This window comes from Phocoena phocoena, chromosome 13, assembly GCF_963924675.1.
Source record: "Phocoena phocoena chromosome 13, mPhoPho1.1, whole genome shotgun sequence".
Classification (NCBI taxonomy): Eukaryota; Metazoa; Chordata; class Mammalia; order Artiodactyla; family Phocoenidae; genus Phocoena; species Phocoena phocoena.
This window is the reverse complement of record NC_089231.1, coordinates 61284872-61304465: the sequence shown is the minus strand read 5'-3', so window position 1 is coordinate 61304465 and position 19594 is coordinate 61284872. Positions and strand designations below refer to the sequence as shown.

The following is a 19594-nucleotide window of genomic DNA, read 5'->3' as shown; positions in this document are numbered from 1 at the left end:
GTCCCCATTTCTGATTTTCTGTTTTCAGGTGTCTCTGTTCAACTATGTATTTTTGATTTCTTGGGCTTTTGCTCTGCCGTACGCCAAGCTCCGCCGCCTGGCTTCAAGTGTCTGCACTGTCTGGACGTGTGTGATCATTGTCTGCAAAATGTTGTACCAGCTGCAGACCATTAAGCCTGAAAACTTTTCTGTCAACTGTTCCTTGGTGAGCCTCAGACACGGGGTTGGTGGGGCAGGGGGGCAGGGGGGCCATCTCTTTGCCTGGCCTTCAGGGAAGGGAGGCAGATACTGGGGGACACACATCCCCAGAACATCCTGTCTGGCCTTCAGCTGCTCAGCGGGATGGAGGCATTCTGGCCCCCCGTCTCTTCTGATGCTGAGATTTCCCCCGTGAAGTGGGTCTTCTGTCCCCGCAATTGTAGCTGAGAGAGACTACTCTGAACTCTCCTAATCCATGGGGCCATTTCTTACTCCCCTTTCTCTTCTTTTCAGCCAAATGAAAACCAAACGAATATACCCCTGCAGCAGCTGAACAAGTCTCTGCTCTACAGCGCCCCCATTGACCCAGCAGAGTGGGTCGGCCTGAGGAAGTCCTCTCCTTTGCTTGTCTACCTGAGGGTAAAGCCTTCGTCACCCTAAGTTTGTGTGTCTGCCAAGTTAATGTCTGGAGCCCTTTTCCAGGAGATGCTAACTTCAGCTTTGATAGGGGCCTCATCCTCTTACATGGCATTTGCAGGCACCTTCGAAACAGACGACTGAACATTAAAATCAGTATTGCATTATGCTGAAAAGAAATCGATCGAGTAGTTTGAGATCCATTGAATAACATATGACAAGTACATTCACTGGAACATTATAAAACCACTCAAAGACAGAGGTAGATTGACAATATCAGGCACTGAAAGATGTCCAAAATATACTGTAATGTGGAAAAGAAAAGCAAATTTCAAAACACCATACATAGGATGAAGTCTTTTAGACACAAAGAAAAAATACTGAGTAAATTATACCAAATGGTCAGCAGTGGTCGTTTCTGAGAAGTAGGTGTCACGTTACAAGAAATGTTTGCTATCTAAATTCTACAAATTTAACCAAGGGCATGTATTATGTTTAGAGGTAGCCAAGTAAAAAGAGCATATCTCTGAAGAGGGAATTTTGATTGCAAGTGGTTGTAACAAACATAAGGAAAGCAATGTAGTTCAGATGATTCACAGTTTACTCTGGTGGATAATCTGAGCATTTTACTTGGATGGGTTATGCTGACAATGCACTTAAAACCTTTGTACTCAACTCCCAGAATTTGCAAGTGCGCTCAGCATCTCATTTTTCTTGGTGTAGCTTTCTAGTTTTTTTCTCATATGGCAGATATCATTTGTAATGTATGAATGATATCTACCATTAAGAGCTGTTGTAAAGATAAAACAAACTTATATTTGAAAAGGGGGATTAGAATAGTGTCTGGCACATAAATGTTAACTATTTTATTAATAATTGTTATCATCACTATTATTATTTTGTGGAATAATCAACATATTTTTCCACCTACTGCTCTCTCTAGCCAGCTTTCAGAGGTGTTCAAAAATCCCCCCTCTAATGCGGGTCCCACTCGGCAGTTCAGTCTGTTTCCTGGGGTCCTTGTAGGACGCTGTACAAGGGTTTCTCACTTTTAGTCGCAAAGAAGGTTGGACGACCCTCCCAAGGTAACTGGACAAGGCTTCCAGGTTCAGTGTGTACTTTTTCAGGAACAGGCCATGACCATCACCTGTCTTTGGTGTAGAGGTTCCAGATCCTGTTATCATGGAAATTAGCCTGATTTGCATGTTGGAGATAACTCCACCCTTGTTCCCATAAAACAGGGAAAATGAGCATTGAATTCAAGGCTGCATTTTTTAGAGGTGGGATTTGATCGTGCACTGCTCTTTCAGACACCCAGAATGGAACCAGATGGTGTCTCGTGGGGGTTGTTTAAATGACCACGTGGCGCCACATGCAGTTTACTTGCTTTCCAGAACAACCTCCTGATGCTGGCCATCCTGGCCTTTGAGGTCACCATCTACCGCCATCAGGAGTATTATCGCGGTCGGAACAACCTCACAGCCCCCGTGTCTAAAACCATCTTTCACGACGTTACGAGACTCCACCTGGATGATGGACTTGTCAGTTGTGCCAAGTATTTCATCAATTACTTCTTCTACAAGTTTGGTCTGGAGGTGAGTTTCCTTGCTGACCTGTTTTCTTTCTTTCCTGTGAAAATTCCAGTGGCAGCTTTTGGCCAGGTGTCCACTGGGGCTTTGTGGCACGTCTCTGCCCCCTCAGGATCAGGGAGGAGCCTAACTGAAGGGTTAGCCTGGCCTGGTTGAAAGTCTCCAGAACCTGGTGCCAGTCCCCTGCTCTGTGGCAGTGGACATGGCCTCTCGGGATCTCTGGTCTTACAGATGTGCGGATGTCTGTTTTGTGCCTTCCGGATGTGTAACCTTAGCCAAAATGCACTGTTTTGACCTGAATGGTGTGGTAGGCCTGCCCTCGATAGAATGTACTTGGAACAGTGACGTTTCATGGCGAGATCATAACGGTAATTCCCTCCACCACTTGAAGTGGTTCTTATTGAGAGTGACCTGGTCAGTTTTTCTGTCTTCGTGATGCAAACACCCCAAAGAGGCAGCGCAGGTGAACAGCTGCAGGGACCCGGCCCCAGGAATGCAGGTCTCCACCGCCCGCTCGGGGTGGGCCGCTGACACCACTCCCCTTCCCCGTGAAGCCGACTCTCTGCTTCTTTTCATCCTTACACAGACCTGTTTCCTCATGTCAGTTAACGTGATCGGACAGCGGATGGATTTCTACGCCATGATTCATGCCTGCTGGCTGATTGCCGTCTTGTACCGGCGCCGAAGGAAAGCCATTGCGGAGATCTGGCCCAAGTACTGTTGCTTCCTGGCCTGCATCATCACCTTCCAGTACTTCATCTGCATCGGCATCCCTCCCGCCCCGTGCCGAGGTGAATGCCCCCCACCGGGAGCCTGCTCAGGGACAGTGGGGACAAGGGCACGGAGGGGCGCCCTGACCCGGCTCCTCCCGCCTCCACCCTGCAGATTACCCCTGGAGGTTCAAGGGCGCCAGCTTCAATGACAACATCGTCAAATGGCTGTATTTCCCAGACTTCATCGTGCGGCCCAACCCCGTGTTCCTCGTGTGTAAGTGGGGCCGTTGGGATTCCCACTTGCTCGTCCTTCTCCTGGTGGTGCGTTCGTGGGCCCCCCTACCCCACGTACAGTCACAGGCTGGTTTCCATGCATCAGCATCCCAGGCTGCTAGTGGCTTCTGCTGGCCCTGTTACATCTGCAGAGTTAATACATAGCATCGGAAACACCACGTTCGCTTTCGTGAGTTCACTTCCCAATGCACAACCCCGCTCTCCACCACTACACACCCACCTTTTAGAAGGTGGACTGCAGGGGGAGGCCTTGTCCTGGGCAAATTGCTTGCTTCTCGCTGCCACCGCAGACATACACCTACAGGTGGGCTAGGGTAGCCGGAAGGACGCAGCCAGACCCCAGATGCTCCTGAGTGGGGCTGCAGCCTGAGCCCGTCCAAGGGCGGGTGCCCATCCAAAGGTTAAGGTCTGGGCACCCACCGTAGGGGGTGGAGATTTGGTGCTGCCCACCCACATGCGGGTGTAGATTAAAGACAACGCCTCTGGGAGGGGGAACTGTTCTGGGCAGCCGGCCGTGAGAGCAGCTCCGTCGTCTCTACCCGCCCCCGTCGGCCACCGTTTTCGCCTGCTCTCATCAGCTTCCACGCCCTGTATGTTCTGGTAAGTCTGGTTACCAGTGCAGAGGGGGACGGAGAGGACAAAGAAAGCCAGAATGCCTGCATCTACTGCTTGTGAAGAGATAAAGATGACGGAAAGTGCTTCAGGGGGAGATCAATGCAGGCAAACATTGTCGTGTAAGAGATTCATGAAGACTAGTCATCGCCTGTTGCTTTCACTCACCGACGAGCAGACAGCGTCCAGGGACTCTCCCCTGGGAGCCCCGGAGCGTCTGTGGTCCCTCCTGCGTCCCCGTGGTGGGTGGGGGAGGTTGGAATCCAGGAGGAAGTGAACTCTCAGGACGTAACTCAGGTAGCAGATGAGGAGCCGCTGGTACCCCATGGGGACCCCTCCTCGCATCCCTAGGTGCAGAGGGGGAGCAGGGGGTTTCAGTTCCCGTGTCTGTCTTGCCAGATGACTTCATGCTGCTTCTGTGCGCCTCCCTACAACGGCAGATTTTCGAGGATGAAAACAAGGCCGCCGTGCGGATCATGGCAGGTGACAATGTGGAGATCTGCATGAACCTGGATGCGGCCTCGTTCAGCCAGCACAACCCTGTCCCCGACTTCATCCACTGCAGGTAAGGCGGCCGCCTGAGTGCACAGCCCCCCGAGCGCACAGCCCCTGGGAAGTTGCATCCCCGGAATCTGTGCCTCCAGCTCCCCCTGCCTTTCCCGGGGAGCTGACTCGCTGATTGCACCCCCAAAGGCAAGAATCATGGGGCAGGATTGCCCAGTGGTCTGGAAGCCGAGCCCCCCACTTTTCCTCCTTCCTCCGTGGACAGCCCTCAGCAGCTCTGGAAAGCAGCTGCCCCTGAACCCCAGGACAGCCCCGGGCCTCACTTGCTGCCCGGGGGCCCCGGAGGCTCCTCCATAGAGCGTGTTGGCTGGTGTTTCCGTGTCCTTCTCACAAGCTTAGTTTTATGATTTCTGAAACTGAAGCAAGTCAGGGCTGAGGAGCGGAGGCCGGGCCTCCTGCAGGAGGAATTAACAGCTGCAGGCAGGGGAGGGAAATGTGTGGGAAAGCATACGGTGTGCTAACGCACACGTGTTGCACGCGCACACACACTCAAACACGCCGGCAGCCCAGTTCTACTGACTTCAAGCCACACACATCAGGAGGCCCTGTGGGCGTTCAGACCTCACCCCTGCACTGAGTCACTAACTTTTACCTGTATGATCCTGGGACGCTGAGAAACACCGACATCTTACTCATTCTCCTGTGCGTTAAATCAAGGATGAGTGTAATATATTTTAGGAAAAAAATCATAGAAACATTTAAAAATGTTGAATGTTTTAGTCTAAGAAGAGTAAAGTTCAAAAGTTCGCTTATGTGGCAGTGTTCCTCTAAGATACAACTTATTCCCTAACGATGCTGGACAGTGTTGCACGTATTTATCAGAGGTGACTTGTTAACTCCCACAAAATAACAACTCGTTTATCAAATATCTGACCCACAATTGGTTCTTCTGTGCTTCTTTCCAAATCTGGGAAGAGAAACAACCAAAGCATAACCTCCAAAACTGAGAGGCTGTAATTAAGTGAATGCAGATGGGCCGACGGCCCAGGCCAGGAGAGCGGCGGCAACTACTTTCATTGCGGGAGGATGGAGGCCCGAGCACCTGCCTCCTTTGGGGAGTTATAGTGGAAGAATGGCTGCCACATGTCAGCTGAGGGAGGTGCAGAGAAACTGTTGGACAGAGCCTGGAAGCTCTGGGTCTGCTTGGGCAGAACTGCTTCTCATCTGGAGGAGAGATTTTCACCTCTAGCAAAATCTTTGTATTTGTTTTAATCCATTAATTTCCAGTTCATGAAAAGGAATCCCTTTTTACCTGTTCTCTTGCTCCAAGAGGCATCTGTATCTTAGAATTTCCTCGGCCTCCTATAGAAAGACAGAGAGGGTTTTGAGTACTCAGGTAGTAGGCAGAAAACGTTGCCACTTGTGGGACATTTGGCCCAAATTCGATGAAAATAAACACACAAATGGTGTTTTCACAAGGGACCACTCTGTTCGTCACTAACTGGGTGAGGGTTTCCTGTGGACCAGGCAGTGATCAGTGAGAGAGGAACACAGAGCTCCCAGGCTGGCCTGGACAGAGCCTGCAGACAGAGTCAGGAGGAGAGTGTGAGTTTGTCCCTTCCTCAACTAGAATCTCCCGACTTGATTTGTGCTGTTGTTTGTGTCATCTTTCGGTTCTGTTTTGCAGATCGTACCTGGACATGTCCAAAGTGATCATCTTCAGCTATCTCTTCTGGTTCGTGCTCACAATCATCTTCATCACCGGGACGACCAGGATCAGCATCTTCTGCATGGGTTACCTGGTGGCCTGCTTCTACTTCCTGCTCTTCGGGGGCGATTTGCTGCTAAAGCCCATCAAGAGCATCCTGCGATACTGGGACTGGCTGATTGCATACAACGTCTTTGTGATCACGATGAAAAACATACTGTCGGTAAGTGGCTCCCCTGTATAACACATTAGTGGTTTCAGCGTCAGAGTCAACGATCCATTCAGTGGTTATTAAAAGCCCGTGGCCCGTCACACTGCTCTCTTAAAAGCCCCAAGTAAGATGCTTGCAAACTCAGAATTCAAATGACCATTTATTACTCGTTGTTTTACCACATTAAGAAGAATCCTTTTTGCTCATTTCCACCCTCTCAAGGACGAGAGGCTATGTATTCATAGGAATAAACTCTAAAATGTATTTTATTAATTCAAATCCATCTCTTCTGAGGAACGATCGGTGATCATTCCTACGATGGGCTGCAGTGCGGCCCTTTTATGAGTTGAATCAGTCATGGGATGTCTTCAAAAATTGGATCATATTGGCTAAAAGCAACTCTTTTACCTAGAAAGGGCTGTGGAAGTGTAAATAGAATGGGCGCGGCTCTCCATGACACCACTTGGGGTGGGGATGAGGAGGGATGGACCCCTGAAGGCACAGATGTTTTATGAAGCCCTGAGATGAGGGTGGATGCAGGGGAAGCTTTATGGCTGATCTGAGCATCAGCGTCTGGACTGGAAAACAGCTAAGACGGTGGAGGGTTGAGACAAACATCTCCCGTCCACAGAACGTGGCTGCTTCTCTATTAAATATCCATGTTCCAGGGCACATCGCGGACACTGCCCTGGTAGATAAACTGCCCGCGAGTCATGCCGGAATCACATGGATTCTTTTAGGCCACAAAGACACCTTTTAAACTATTTATTGTGTCAGGAAGTTAAACAACGACCTTTCATGAGCTGAAGGAGTTAATCCACCCCTACCTCCAGCTTAAAGTGAATCCCAGGGCCTGCTACTCAGCGGCTGTAACTGACAGTGCATTAGAAGAACAGTGATGTACGACTTCCTGCTTCCCCCCTTCCTGGTACTTACAGATGAGCTCACCAGGCAATTCTACTGGAAAGCATTTGACTTTTTTATTTTGCCACGTGCACTGCTGTGTTTAGAGATCTGGGGAAGCCAAGGCTAGGTAACCAGGAGTATGTATTTGAAGAATTTATTTTGTGTCCTGTCCATTAGAATGCTAAGTTTCTAGCTGATAGTCAAAATGACTTTTATTCACCAGTTCAACCCCAGCAGTGTGTGTTGGCCTGTGGGGTGGTGTTGAGGGTTGTTGGAAAGGGGATGAGATAGGACAGGAGGTCACCCTTTCATCCGAAAGCCCGTCTGATGGGCAGAGATCTGCGGCTGGAGGCTGATCCCTATGACTGTTCCTGGAAAGTGTGTGGCTGCAGAATCCGCTCATTCATTCGTTCGTTCTCTAAACCTGTGTTGCAGACCTGATCTTTGCTAGGCACTGTTTTATATCTTGAAGAACTAGAGGTGAATAGTACTCCAATTTTACCCCTAAGGAACTCACATTCTAAAAGAGAAGATAGACTTTCTTATAAATAATTACAGCACACTCTGTTAATGCTCATTGTGACAGTATTTTAGGAAAGCAGCACAAAACAATGCCTAATTTCTGGCCTAGGTAAGTTGGGAAGAGGCTTCCTGGAGGCGTTGCCATGTGAGCTCATCAGAAACTTGAATTCAGGGGTGTCCAGGGAGACAGAGGGGGGAAGATATTCCCTGAGGAGGAGGCTATTTTCCCCCCTTGGGATGTGAACTTAACTGTGACAAGACATCACTGTTATGAGACAACAACGTGACAGTCAACAAAGAAGTCTCCTTTACTCAGAGAATCGGCTGAAAAAGAATTGGCTCGGGCTTCCCTGGTGGCGCAGCGGTTGAGAGTCCGCCTGCCGATGCAGGGGACACGGGTTCGTGCCCTGGTCCGGGAAGATCCCACATGCCGCGGAGCGGCTGGGCCCGTGAGCCACGGCCGCTGAGCCAGCGCTCTGCAACGGGAGAGGCCACACCAGTGAGAGGCCCGCGTACCGAAAAAGAAAAAAAGAATTGGCTCAAAGCACATACTCTCTTCCTGCTCTAAGAGCTACACCAGGCAGCTTATGTTTGTGCTCATCTCCTGGCAAATAGCATAGGTTTACTATGTCTGACTCTGTCTGACTCATGAGAGTCAGAATCCCAGTCCTGGATCCGTGCTCACCCGTTTGCCATCACAGAGCCGGGCTGGTTCCTGCGGTGGTCTGAGATTTCCTCTTCGAAAAGAGAGGAGCTTCCGAGTTCAGAAAGCATCACGCTCAGGGTTCTCCCCTTGCTCCTTGAGTTTAACTCCCTGAGGAAGTGAAGCGTCAAGCGCTCCACCCGGTGGGGACTGGATTTGGGGCCCCGTCCACCACCAGACTGGGACTTTGGGAATTCTTGCACGTGTTGGGATTGCAAGACATCAACCTTTTCTCTGGGTGTGGAGCGTCAGGATATGCCTCTCCCCTTCGTTTTTCAGATAGGAGCATGCGGCCATATTGAAAAGTTGGTTCAGAATAGTTGCTGGTTGATCCAAGCTTTCAGCCTGGCCTGCACGGTCAAGGGCTACAAAATGCGTAAGTATGAAACGCAAATTTGGGAACAAAAGCACAAAGAAGGAAGGGCAGTTGTATTGTTCTAATTTAGAAACTGGGCCAAAGCCCCTGAAGGGAAGAGGTGAAGGGACGTGAGTCAGCGTCTGCACGGAGCTGTGGGCTTGTGCCACACTGGGGATCTGTGCTCAGGACACACACCCCCACCGCATCTCTCATCCTCTTCTACAGACGTCCCTGTCCCCCTCCCCAAGCAGGTCTAGGGGGCAGGCGTGGCCTTTAGCAACTCCTTGAACTTCCTTGAGTTACGATGGGAAGGGTCACAGATGCCCACACACACCTGTGGCTGCTGCGGTTGGAATCTCGGTCATCAAGTAGCTCTGCCTCCAGACCCCCCCCTCCTCTGAAGCTCAGAGAACCTCCACCGTGGGAAGACAGTTGGGAGCTGCAACAGGGTGTCTGGAGTTAGATTCCCACCTGTACGGAGGCAGGAGTTCCATTTCCGCCCCTCTGCCTCTTGCATCAGAACCCTGGACAGCATCTATGGAGGCTGGCCTCCTTGGCGCCCAGGATGGGGCCTTGAACATGACACCCCTCCCCCAACTCTGCCTTCCAATCCTTACTACACTTTGCAGAGGATGAAGAGGCACTGGAGTTTGTTCTGACTTAGGATCAGATGTTCTGTTGACACCTCTTCTTCCGATAGACCGTACCTGCTCCCCTGGCTACCCCTGGGGGAGCCCATTCCCAGAACATGTGTCCTTTTTGTACCAGAGATTTCCTCTGGCATTGGGACGTGCAGATGTTATCTCTCCATGGCCCTTACTGGGTGGGAGGGGTCCCCTTCCATCCTCTGCCTTACACTATCAAGAGCTCACTTTGTGGTCAGCCTTGTGAATCGGTGCTGATACTGGATTTGAAGTGTGTGCCCTTGGCTGTGAATAAATCCACTCAGAGGGACTCAGTGCATCGGAAGTTTGCTCTTACACCTGTGTGATTTCCCAAGTCTGATCATGCCACGAGAGTTTATAAAATAACAATGAAAATGGGTGTAAGTTTTAATTTTTTTCTTCTTTTTCTTTTTTTTTTTTTTGCCCAGCCGATGATGATTCCTCGTGTAAACTACCGAGCGGGGAAGCAGGGATTATTTGGGACAGCATATGCTTTGCCTTCCTTCTGCTGCAGAGAAGAGTTTTCATGAGCTACTATTTCCTGCACGTCGTGGCAGATATAAAAGCTTCACAGATCCTGGCTTCGAGGTGGGTCAGGCCAAGGAACCAAGGGGTTTCTCTTAAGAAACCTGTCAGGAAGTGATATTGCACTCTGATTCCTGTCTGAGCTTGCTTGTAGAACCCACAAGAGATTAAGAGATTCCTTCCAGGAAAACTGATCCAAGAAGGCTTTAGCCCAAGGCCTTTAAGATCTAAAACAGAAGAGTAACAAGCAAGTCTATGGAGGGAATCGCACCTTATGAGGACTGGGACACCCTTGAAGGTTAAAGATGGACTGGTTGTCTGAGCCCCTCGGTCCAGACCTCATCACTGGAGTAGGTCCTCTGGCCTCGGTCAGAACAGGAACATAGGCCACGTCGGTCCAGAGTCTAGTCCATCTCCCCCACCCCCCACCCCCACTGCCGCCTCCTTTTTAAGAAGAAACTCCTGAAGACAGAGAAAAACATAATCTGTTATTTTTCAGACCGTAGACAGAGGAGCGTGTTACTCCAGCCTCACCCTAAACCCTTCCTGTTTGTCTTTCCTTATCCCCTTCCTTTCAGGCTCTTTTTCCCCAACAACCTGATTTTTTTCTTCTCTGGGCCAGTGGCGCTGTTTATTACTTTCTCCTTAGATTTCCCCTTTTTCCATTTTCTGCCCCCAGTCGTATAGCTTTAGGGAAAAGACTGGGAAGAGACCTAGGTCCTAAAGAGGATGCCATTGAGATGGGGATCAAAGGGCAGCTGCATCATCCCCAAGAGCGAGCTTGTCTCTGAGACCCTGGCCCTGCCTCAATCCCATGGGACCCATGGTGCTAAACGACCTTATAAATGCTAGCTTGTATCATATCAATTACCAGTATTGATCATTCTGATTCTCTCTATACCACCAGTGTTCCCAGAGCCTATTTCTTCTCTGCCAGGAGAAGCAACATGTGTATTTCAAAGGTCCATTTAAAGGCTGAGAACTCCCAGCCATTGTTAACTAACCTGGAGCCAAATAGGATGAGGACCCAGTCGGGCACCTACATTTTTTTTTTTAACATCTTTATTGGAGTATAATTGCTTCACAATGGTGTGTTAGTTTCTGCTGTATAACAAAGTGAATCAGCTGTACATATACATATATCCCCATGTCTCCTCCTTCTTGCCTCCCCCTCTCCCCACCCCCATCCCACCCGTCTAGGTGGTCACAAAGCACCGAGCTGATCTCCCTGTGCTGTGCGGCTGCTTCACCCTAGCTAGCTGTTTTACATTTGGTAGTGTATATGTGTCTATGCCACTGTCTCACGTCATCCCAGCTTACCCTTCGGGCACCTACATTTAATCCGAGGAGCCTTGCCGCACCCTCAGCCCTCACCATGTAGATGGACGCTGACTTCATTTAGGGACAGTAATTTACCATTACAGTTGTTTTCCTAATGCCCAGGACATCATTTTCAGAGCAGAACATAATAATGTCTCATCCCAATAGTAACCTTATTTACTTGTATGTAGCAGCCGGTCCTTTTGCTAGCAAATGCATCTTTCTCACCTTCCCCTAAAATTCGGTCCTTAGACACTCAGGACATAATAGTAAGCCAGCATCTTTTTCTCAAAGTTGTCACAATTATTCACAAAGCATAATCCTCCTGTTGTAGAAACTGGTGGCTTTGGTCAGAGTACAGCTCATGCTTGTCAAAACACAACCATGTCTTAATAAGCAGTGAACTCACAGTGAACTTCCAAAGACTAGACTAGACATTCATTCATTCGCTCGTTTGCCACCTGCTCTGTTATGAGGAGGTGGATGCTTGCCATGCGTGCCCTCCTAGAGCCTGCAGACGGGCAGGGAGATAGACCCGTCCACAAGCCGCTGCAGGTGGTGGGACGCACGTGATGCAGGAGGCATTCGGGAACCTGGGGATTGTAGGCAGGTGTGCAACCAGCCGCGGGGCAGGACCAAGGCAGCCTCCATTCCAAGCTACAGCCTGAGGGATGAACAGGAGTGAGAGGAGGAAGGTGCAGGAGGGAGACAGCCGAGGGAGGTTACCGGGGGATCGGAGTGGCTGGCACACAGACATGTGAAGATGAAGACTCAAGTGGAGAGAAATAAGCTGCGGGAAGCTGAGACTATCAGGGGCCTTAGAACCACGTTTATGACTTTAGAAGTGGCTGCACTTGCTTTTCAGTGGGCTGCAGGACAGATGGGGTCCAAGCAGGACCATAGGCGAAGGGACCAGGTAGGTGGCTGCTCTGGTGATCCAGGATGGAGATGATGGCCGGGACCAGGAAGGGATAAATTAAGATGGTTCAGAGGTGAAACTGGCCCAGATGGAAATCGATTGGTTGGCAGGGAGGTGGTGATGGGAAGGGAAGAGAGGAGGGCACTGTGCCCAGGATTCTGGCCTCAACAGGTGGTGGGGGGACAGCCCCAAAGGTAGAGGGTCTGAGGAGCTCTCAGCCAGGAGCGGAGATGGGCTCCGACTGTGGAGCTGTGGGTCTCATGAGCTTGTGAAACACACACAACCCGTCGGGAAGCCCTCGGGCAGCTGAGTGGACGGGTCTGGAGATGTGAGGAGACTTGAGGGTCATCGATACGCAGGCGGTGTTGGGGCAGTGGAGTGGTTGGAGCTGCCCGGAGAGAATGTGGAGGTGAGACAAGGACCCTGGGCAGCAGTCACGCCTCAGAGATGGGTGGGGAGTCTGAGCCAGTAGGAGAGTGTGGGCCCGAGGACAGCGGCTTCAGAGCGGAAATTCAGTATACAAGATACGCAGAGACAAGGCTGAACGCTGAAATCAGTGACCTCGACAGGTGGGGTCAGAGCCAAACACCAGCAAGTTCAGGTTGAGGTGACGGCTTGGGGATGGTGCCTGCAGGATATTTGACTGCAGGGACAGTGATGCAAGGCCGTGCGTAGAAACCCGTGTGGTGTGCGTGGTTCTTTTTCTAAGATTAGCAGACCTGAGCATGTTTGCATGCCTGTGGGCAGGATGCAGGGCAGAGATGCAAGAAGAGGGGCCGAGAGGGAAGGCCAGGGCCCCTCAGGCTGCGGATGGGGAGGCGCTGGCCATTGGCATGGGCTGTCACCTTCTCCACGTCACCGCAGGAAAGGCCATCTGGGGTGGGTGGCAGGAGGCTGAGAATCATTGCCTCGTGACTTTGTTCTCTCTGGAAAGCAAGCAGCTGGGTCGTCTGCCAGGATTGAAAAGCCCTTGACGGAATTCTAGTTTGAGGAAAGTGTAAGGAGCTTGAAACAGCCGCTGTAGAAAAGCAGAATTTCCGTGGCATGGGGGAGGGGGTAGTTCACCAGATCCTCTGCCCAGCCCTGCATTCCTGCACCGCTGACGCCCCGTCATCAGGCAGCACGAGACCGGCATCCCAACGGGCTCCCGCAGACGGGATTTGCCAGGCTGATGGGATGGACCCCAATGGGACAGAGCTGAGGATATGGAGAAGTTGATGAGCTCTAGGGGACCTGGAAGTGGCTTGAAAAGTGAGAAGGAACAGAAGGGAATGGAAGGACAGGAGGAAGAGAATCAAAGGGAAGGGGCTGGACGGCCCATCCCATTGCATTTCCCTTCACGAAGCCCCAGCTTGCTCCACGCCCTTTCCTGCTTACTGAGTAGAAAATGAACCTGAACTCAACCCTCCTTAAATGTCCCCTCATGGGACAACCATAATGAGGGCAGGTCAGGGGCACAGGCTTTAAGAGGCTTGAAGAGGCCTTGACAGTCTCAGAAAACACACACCGTTTTCTTTTCTCTTATCCGCAGGGTTGTGAGCAGCCCCTCCCCCCAGGGGAGGCAGGAGGCGGTGCGTGTCCATCCACAGGGAAGGGACTCCCACTCCCAGCCAGGCAGCTGCCCCCAAAGAAATGTTTTCTAGCCCTTAGTAACCGTTGTCAGGGGAAGGTGGGTAACACCGATAAAAATGCTCATTTGTTTCATGTTTCTGACTTTTCTTTTAGGGGGGCTGAACTTTTCCAGGCCACGATTGTAAAGGCTGTAAAGGCAAGAATTGAGGAAGAGAAAAAGTCCATGGACCAGCTTAAGAGGCAGTAAGGATGCTTTCCTTTTATTTGGGGTTTGCCTGGTCCCATTCTGCCAGCTCTCAGCTCCCAGGGAGCCCCAAGCCCTGAGGAATCCATTTGTGGTAACTTTCACAACTGCCCAGGTGTTTGCTCTGGGTGTTGACTGAAATGGAAATGGTCCAAAGGAGGAGAGCATAGGGGTGGGGGGAAGGGGGCCGCCATGGGCGGTCCTAGTTCAGATGCTTACTCTGGAGCCTTGGGCAGGTCTGTCGAATTCTCTGAATTCCAGTTTCCATTTTTAAATCAGGACTCACAGTTCTACCTGAGTATTGGTAAAGATTAAACAGTGAATGAGACCAGGTCGTTCCCAGTAATACTTACTTGAAGTCCATCATATCTGTGGGTTAAGTGAACAAATACAGAGTTCTCACTTTGGAAGGATCTTTAGAGATAATGTAATCCAGTCTGTTTGGGAAGAAACTGATGACCCATGTAATAGATGACTTAAAATCCACAACTAGGGCTTTCCTGGTGGCGCAGTGGTTGAGGGTCCACCTGCCGATGCAGGGGACACGGGTTCGTGCCCCGGTCCGGGAAGATCCCACATGCCGCGGAGCAGCTAGGCCCGTGAGCCATGGCCACTGAGCCTGCGCGTCCAGAGCCTATGCTCCGCAACGGAAGAGGCCACACCAGTGAGAGGCCCGCATACTGGATAAAAAAAAAAAAAAAATCCACAACTAACCAGAGGCAGTACTAGAAATACACCCCGAATTTCCCTGTATCCAGTTCAAGGCCTCCTTTCCCACCACACCATTCTGGAGAACTCAAGCAATGGACTGACTCCACACAGGAGATCTGAGAATTCTTTCTTTCTTTCTTTTTTTAATTAGCCCACTGAAAATAATTATTCTCTTAGAGTGAAATTTCTAGCAGTAAGTGGAACCTCTGAGGATTGCTAGTGCCTCACGTGTTTGGGGCCAGGTTTAACAGCTGATGGCCATAGAATTCAAAACCTAGCCACTTTCTCTAAGGAAATGGAGATACTCTGTCAGCCCACCAGGAAAATTCCCTGGTTTGCTAGGACTACTTAATTCCATCCTGACCTCATTTTTCCAGCTTCTTTCCCTGTGCAAAAATATTTGCCAGTAAAAATTACACTATCCCATGGCATGGTTATTTTCACAATCAAAGATATGAGTTATGTAAAACTATATATAATGAAAATACAGTATGGTATAACTATTACCATTGTTGTTTCTAGCTATCTAAATCAGGTGTAGAGAAATAACAAATTTGAACCCACATGTAGAATGTGTTCCGAATTTCCCGTAAGTGAGACCTGTTACTATAATTCACGTCACTGGATTTTTCCATTTGTTTAAGAATGCATCCTCTCAAGTGAGAGGTCAGAATAAAAAAGAACGAAGGCAGTGATCATTGCAAAAGACAAATATTATTTAAGCTGCCCAAAACAGAAATGTCACTTAAATCAGTTTAAAAACTTGGGCAGTACATTCAGAATTTTAAGAAACTAAATTAAGAAATGAAACCTTTCACGAGGGCAGATGTGGGAGAAAAAGCTCAGCATTGCGGTTTCTGAATAGACTTCCTGAATAAACAGACAAAAAGCTGCAATTCAGCATTTTTCCAGATCCAGTAAGAGATTAGATTTGACATGGAAAAGAGTCGTAGGGTCTGATAGAATACTCGAGAACATTTGAGGAGCAACTTCCTATTTACAAAACAGTTCTCACGCGCATACATCTTTTCACCTGACCTTCACGACAACTATGTGAGGCAGACAGTATCTAAAAAGATAATGCAAAACCTGGGAGAATAAAGGATTTATACTTCATAATTTGCTGTATTCAGAATGGCTTTGGTACAAGGTATAAGTGGACTTAAAGTATTTAGCATAATTACTATTGATCATATGATTGAGCTAGCACCTGTGTAGTGCAAAATAACATGGGTATAAAAAAAAAAAAAACCAAGGAGACGTGTCGCTAATAAGTAAGCATCCACAAGTCCCAAATGTTGACCACTTTGTCCATGATTTTAGCTGTTTGCATAAAAGTGTACAGGTAACTATGGGTGTGTTCTTGGCATTGCTGCTGCTGTTTTGTTGTACAGGATGGATCGCATCAAGGCCAGGCAACAGAAATACAAAAAGGGTAAGGAGAGGATGCTGAGCTTGACTCAGGAGTCAGGGGAAGGCCAGGACATCCAAAAACTCTCTGAAGAGGATGATGAAAGTATGTTGAAACATTTCCTTCTTAGCCCAGAGTACCTTGATGTTGAGTAAAAGCATGATATTGGGTAGGGCTGTGAAATAATGTTACTTTTCCTTCTGCCAGTTTTATCAATGTATCTTTTTAACTCAGCAAGTTTTATGTTCCCATTGTGAGTGGGATGTGTTTGTTTGTTTCATAAAGTACATATTTAATGAGTCTATGACTTTACAAGTATCCCCCAGTTCAGCAAGACGACTTTAATATAACCTAGCTTCCGTTTCACAGACGTGTGATTCTGAAGAAAATAGGATGAGTTTGCTTCATTTGTTCCTTTAGGGAAGATATTTAAGCTATGCAGTCTCCTGTTGCCTTTGATTTCTATAAATTTTATACAAAAATTAAATATGTAGGTCTCTGAATAATAGCAGTTAAGATGTCATTCAATTATGGTCTGTTCCAATGAAACTTAAGATGAAATACATATTTATTATATCTAATTATAGATTTGTTATATCCAATTAAGTTTAAAAGCTCTTTTTAAAGATGTTTGCGTGGTGGTTTTCTGTTTGAAGGGAATGGAGAAACAATGCATGGTATTCTGCCAGTGCATAATATCTATTTATCAACAGTAAATTTATATTTTTCCAGCCATGCATTAAAATGATCACAAGAGAAATTTCTGGTTATTGGAATTATGCATTTTAACAAATTATTTGCCACTAAATTGTTCTATAATATTTGGGTGATGCTTCTTTTCTGTTAATTCCATGGAAAATTTACTGTGAGATGCATCTTTGACAGATAACCCCTTCATTATTATATTTCTTCATATGCCCTCAATTCCTAGAGAGAAAGTGAAAGCGTGGCGTTACGTTAATAGAATACTGAGTATTTACCTTGTGAAACCGGCTGCTGACCCATGTAAACTTTTCAGATTCAGTAGAGTTTCTTTTCCTGACTTCTGATGTACTTTTGCAACTTGTCTAGATTTTGACAATTGAGTTGTTAAAGCGTGGTTTTCAAAGTTTGTTTTCTCACTTTCTAAGAATTAATATTTGGACATATTTTATTTTAGGAGAAGCAGACAAACAGAAAGCCAAGGGCAAAAAAAAGCAGTGGTGGCGGCCTTGGGTTGATCACGCTTCCAGTAGGTTTTCTTGATCCTCTTACAATTTCATCGATTCTAACCCTTATATCCTTGACCAGAATTCAGGCGTCCCCATGACCTGTGCGTCCCATGCATGGTTTGACGCTTGTGACTTGATAGGGGGTCAGAGGGTAGGAAATGTGATCTCTGTGGGTCTCTGAGCCTGACAGATGGAGTCGTCCAGAGCAATCAGCTGATTACCCTGTGGCTTACATGCTCCCAAGTACCACTTACAGGCTCAGAAAGGGAAGAGGGATTAATTACTGTGTTATCCAATTCTGAGGTCCAGAGTTCTGCTGAGATGTATTTGTTTCATGGCTGAAAACCCTTCTTAAAAATGAGTTTCAGCTTTTCCTGGGACTCTGCTTTAAGGAGAACCGCTATATTCGGAGTGTCCGTGACCCTCTTTGTAAGGTACTTGACGTGAATGCCAACCAGCACCAATGCCCTCCCCCCACCCCGCCCCATTCCCAGAGCTTTGATTCCATTTGCATGTAAAATTTCTGGGCAATTTATTAAACATAAAGATGAGGACACCTTAAAACACATTTACTTTCTCACGCTGCCTCCTTCCCAGTTTCAAAACAGCTCTAAAACTACACTCTAAATTCAGTGCCCAACATGTGGCTGGCCTCAGAGGCACCCGCAGCTCAGCCAGGACCAATTCAGAGCAAAGTCAGAAGATGGTTTTGGAAAAGCAGAGCTTCACAGCCACACAGAATTGGAGCATTACCCCGCTGATCACAAGAAAAAAAAAAAATGGATGAGGAATCGTGGAACTCAGTGGCTTTATCTGCTCCGCTTGGCAAAGGACACAGCACTCACTATTGGCGATGGTATTCTAATGGAATGATCCATTTCAATCTGGCCCTCCTTGAATTTGTTAGAATATTGAATAATTATTCATTATCTTGCAAAGTACTCAAAATGTCTTCAGCCGTTTGCGTCTTATATTATGTCTCGATTACTGTAGCTAACGTAATCATACAAGTAATATCACCAAGGTCCGTGACATCAGCAGGGTCATATTCAGAATCACTAGAAAATCACAGAGATCAGAATCCTTTCCCTCACCTCATTCTTACTGTCATTTAGATCTGGTGTTGGCCTTTCATCCAAGAAATAATTTCCTAAAGTCAGCAAGCCCATTTGAGGAAGTGATATTCAAAATTTGCTCAGGACACCTGGATGTAATCAAATGTAATCCCAAATATTGAATTTTGGCATTATGGTATAAAAAAAAAATCCATGAGTTCTAAAGAGTTTCACTTTATTTGCTGCTCAAAGACAAAGATTCAAGTTGAAATTCCGTGTGACTCGTATGGTCCACTGGCGTGTCAGTCATGCTAACAGTCTCGTAGTGCCGATGCTGTGTGCCAATCTCTATCAAGTCACAAGTAAACTGTGCCGATCTTTCTGTTTTAAAGGGCCCTTTGCTAATTTAGAGAGACCTATCCATTTCAAAATGGTGTCATACTGACGTTTTGTCCTTTCGTCCAGGGTTACATTCCTACTGCAATCGTTGTGGTTCTTTCCTTTGCTCATGTAAACATTGCATTTTGGAAGGAATTGGATATGGTCTTTGATCATCACCTTATGAGTTGGTTACCTTTGAAAGAACTTCTTCTGAAGGTTATTGACTTTAGATTTTCTGATTCATTTCACCCTCATTATATCAAGTTCTTGAAGGCTGGTATTACACTACCTGTGCCTGTTACAAGACTTCCAGTGCAATAATGCTGCGATGTGTGCCACTCATAGTTTGGAATCAGAGTCTGACCGTGGCGTTAAAATTTTTCTACAAAACATATTCCTTTTTACAAGCTGGTGAGGAAAGGAAAGGAATTGACATGAGGTTTATTTTGTAGACTGTGACGATTTCCAGAACTTGCCTGGAAGCACTTTATTGAAAGCCCTTTTTCTGATCTCTCTTGAGTCGCTGGGCTTTTAAATATTCCTTAGAGGTGGCAAGTGTAAGAATAAGTGTCTTTGGAGTGCCCTTGTGTAAACCCATTGACGACGTAATAATGCTGTTACGTTGTTCATATTATGGGTAAGCATCTGAGATGCTTGACATGGTCTGTAGGGGACACCCTCTCGGTTCCATATCTATGTGTACACAAACCATAGCATCATTGCTGTTCAATGATACCTTCCATCCTCGTGTAGTGGGTCTCCGTGTCAATTCTGTACAGCCTAAGTCAGTGCCAAGCGTCACTTCATTGTCAAATATCTGAAATAAAGGGCCAAGTTCCTTTGGG

General features: G+C 47.8%; 1 protein-coding gene across 3 annotated transcripts in view; it reads left to right on the top strand.

Annotated features, from left to right (window-relative positions):
• PIEZO2 (piezo type mechanosensitive ion channel component 2) overlaps positions 1–19594 on the top strand; it is a 330798-nt gene that overhangs the window by 259016 nt on the left and 52188 nt on the right. For all 3 annotated transcript variants that reach the window (XM_065889383.1, XM_065889382.1, XM_065889381.1), the window contains 12 exons: positions 29–205; positions 493–618; positions 2010–2210; positions 2791–2995; positions 3090–3191; positions 4223–4388; positions 6015–6258; positions 8657–8753; positions 9829–9988; positions 13890–13979; positions 16086–16207; positions 17262–17333. In XM_065889383.1, the coding sequence (XP_065745455.1) occupies positions 29–205; positions 493–618; positions 2010–2210; positions 2791–2995; positions 3090–3191; positions 4223–4388; positions 6015–6258; positions 8657–8753; positions 9829–9988; positions 13890–13979; positions 16086–16207; positions 17262–17333 (1762 nt within the window). The remainder of the gene's footprint in view (positions 1–28; positions 206–492; positions 619–2009; positions 2211–2790; positions 2996–3089; positions 3192–4222; positions 4389–6014; positions 6259–8656; positions 8754–9828; positions 9989–13889; positions 13980–16085; positions 16208–17261; positions 17334–19594) is intronic.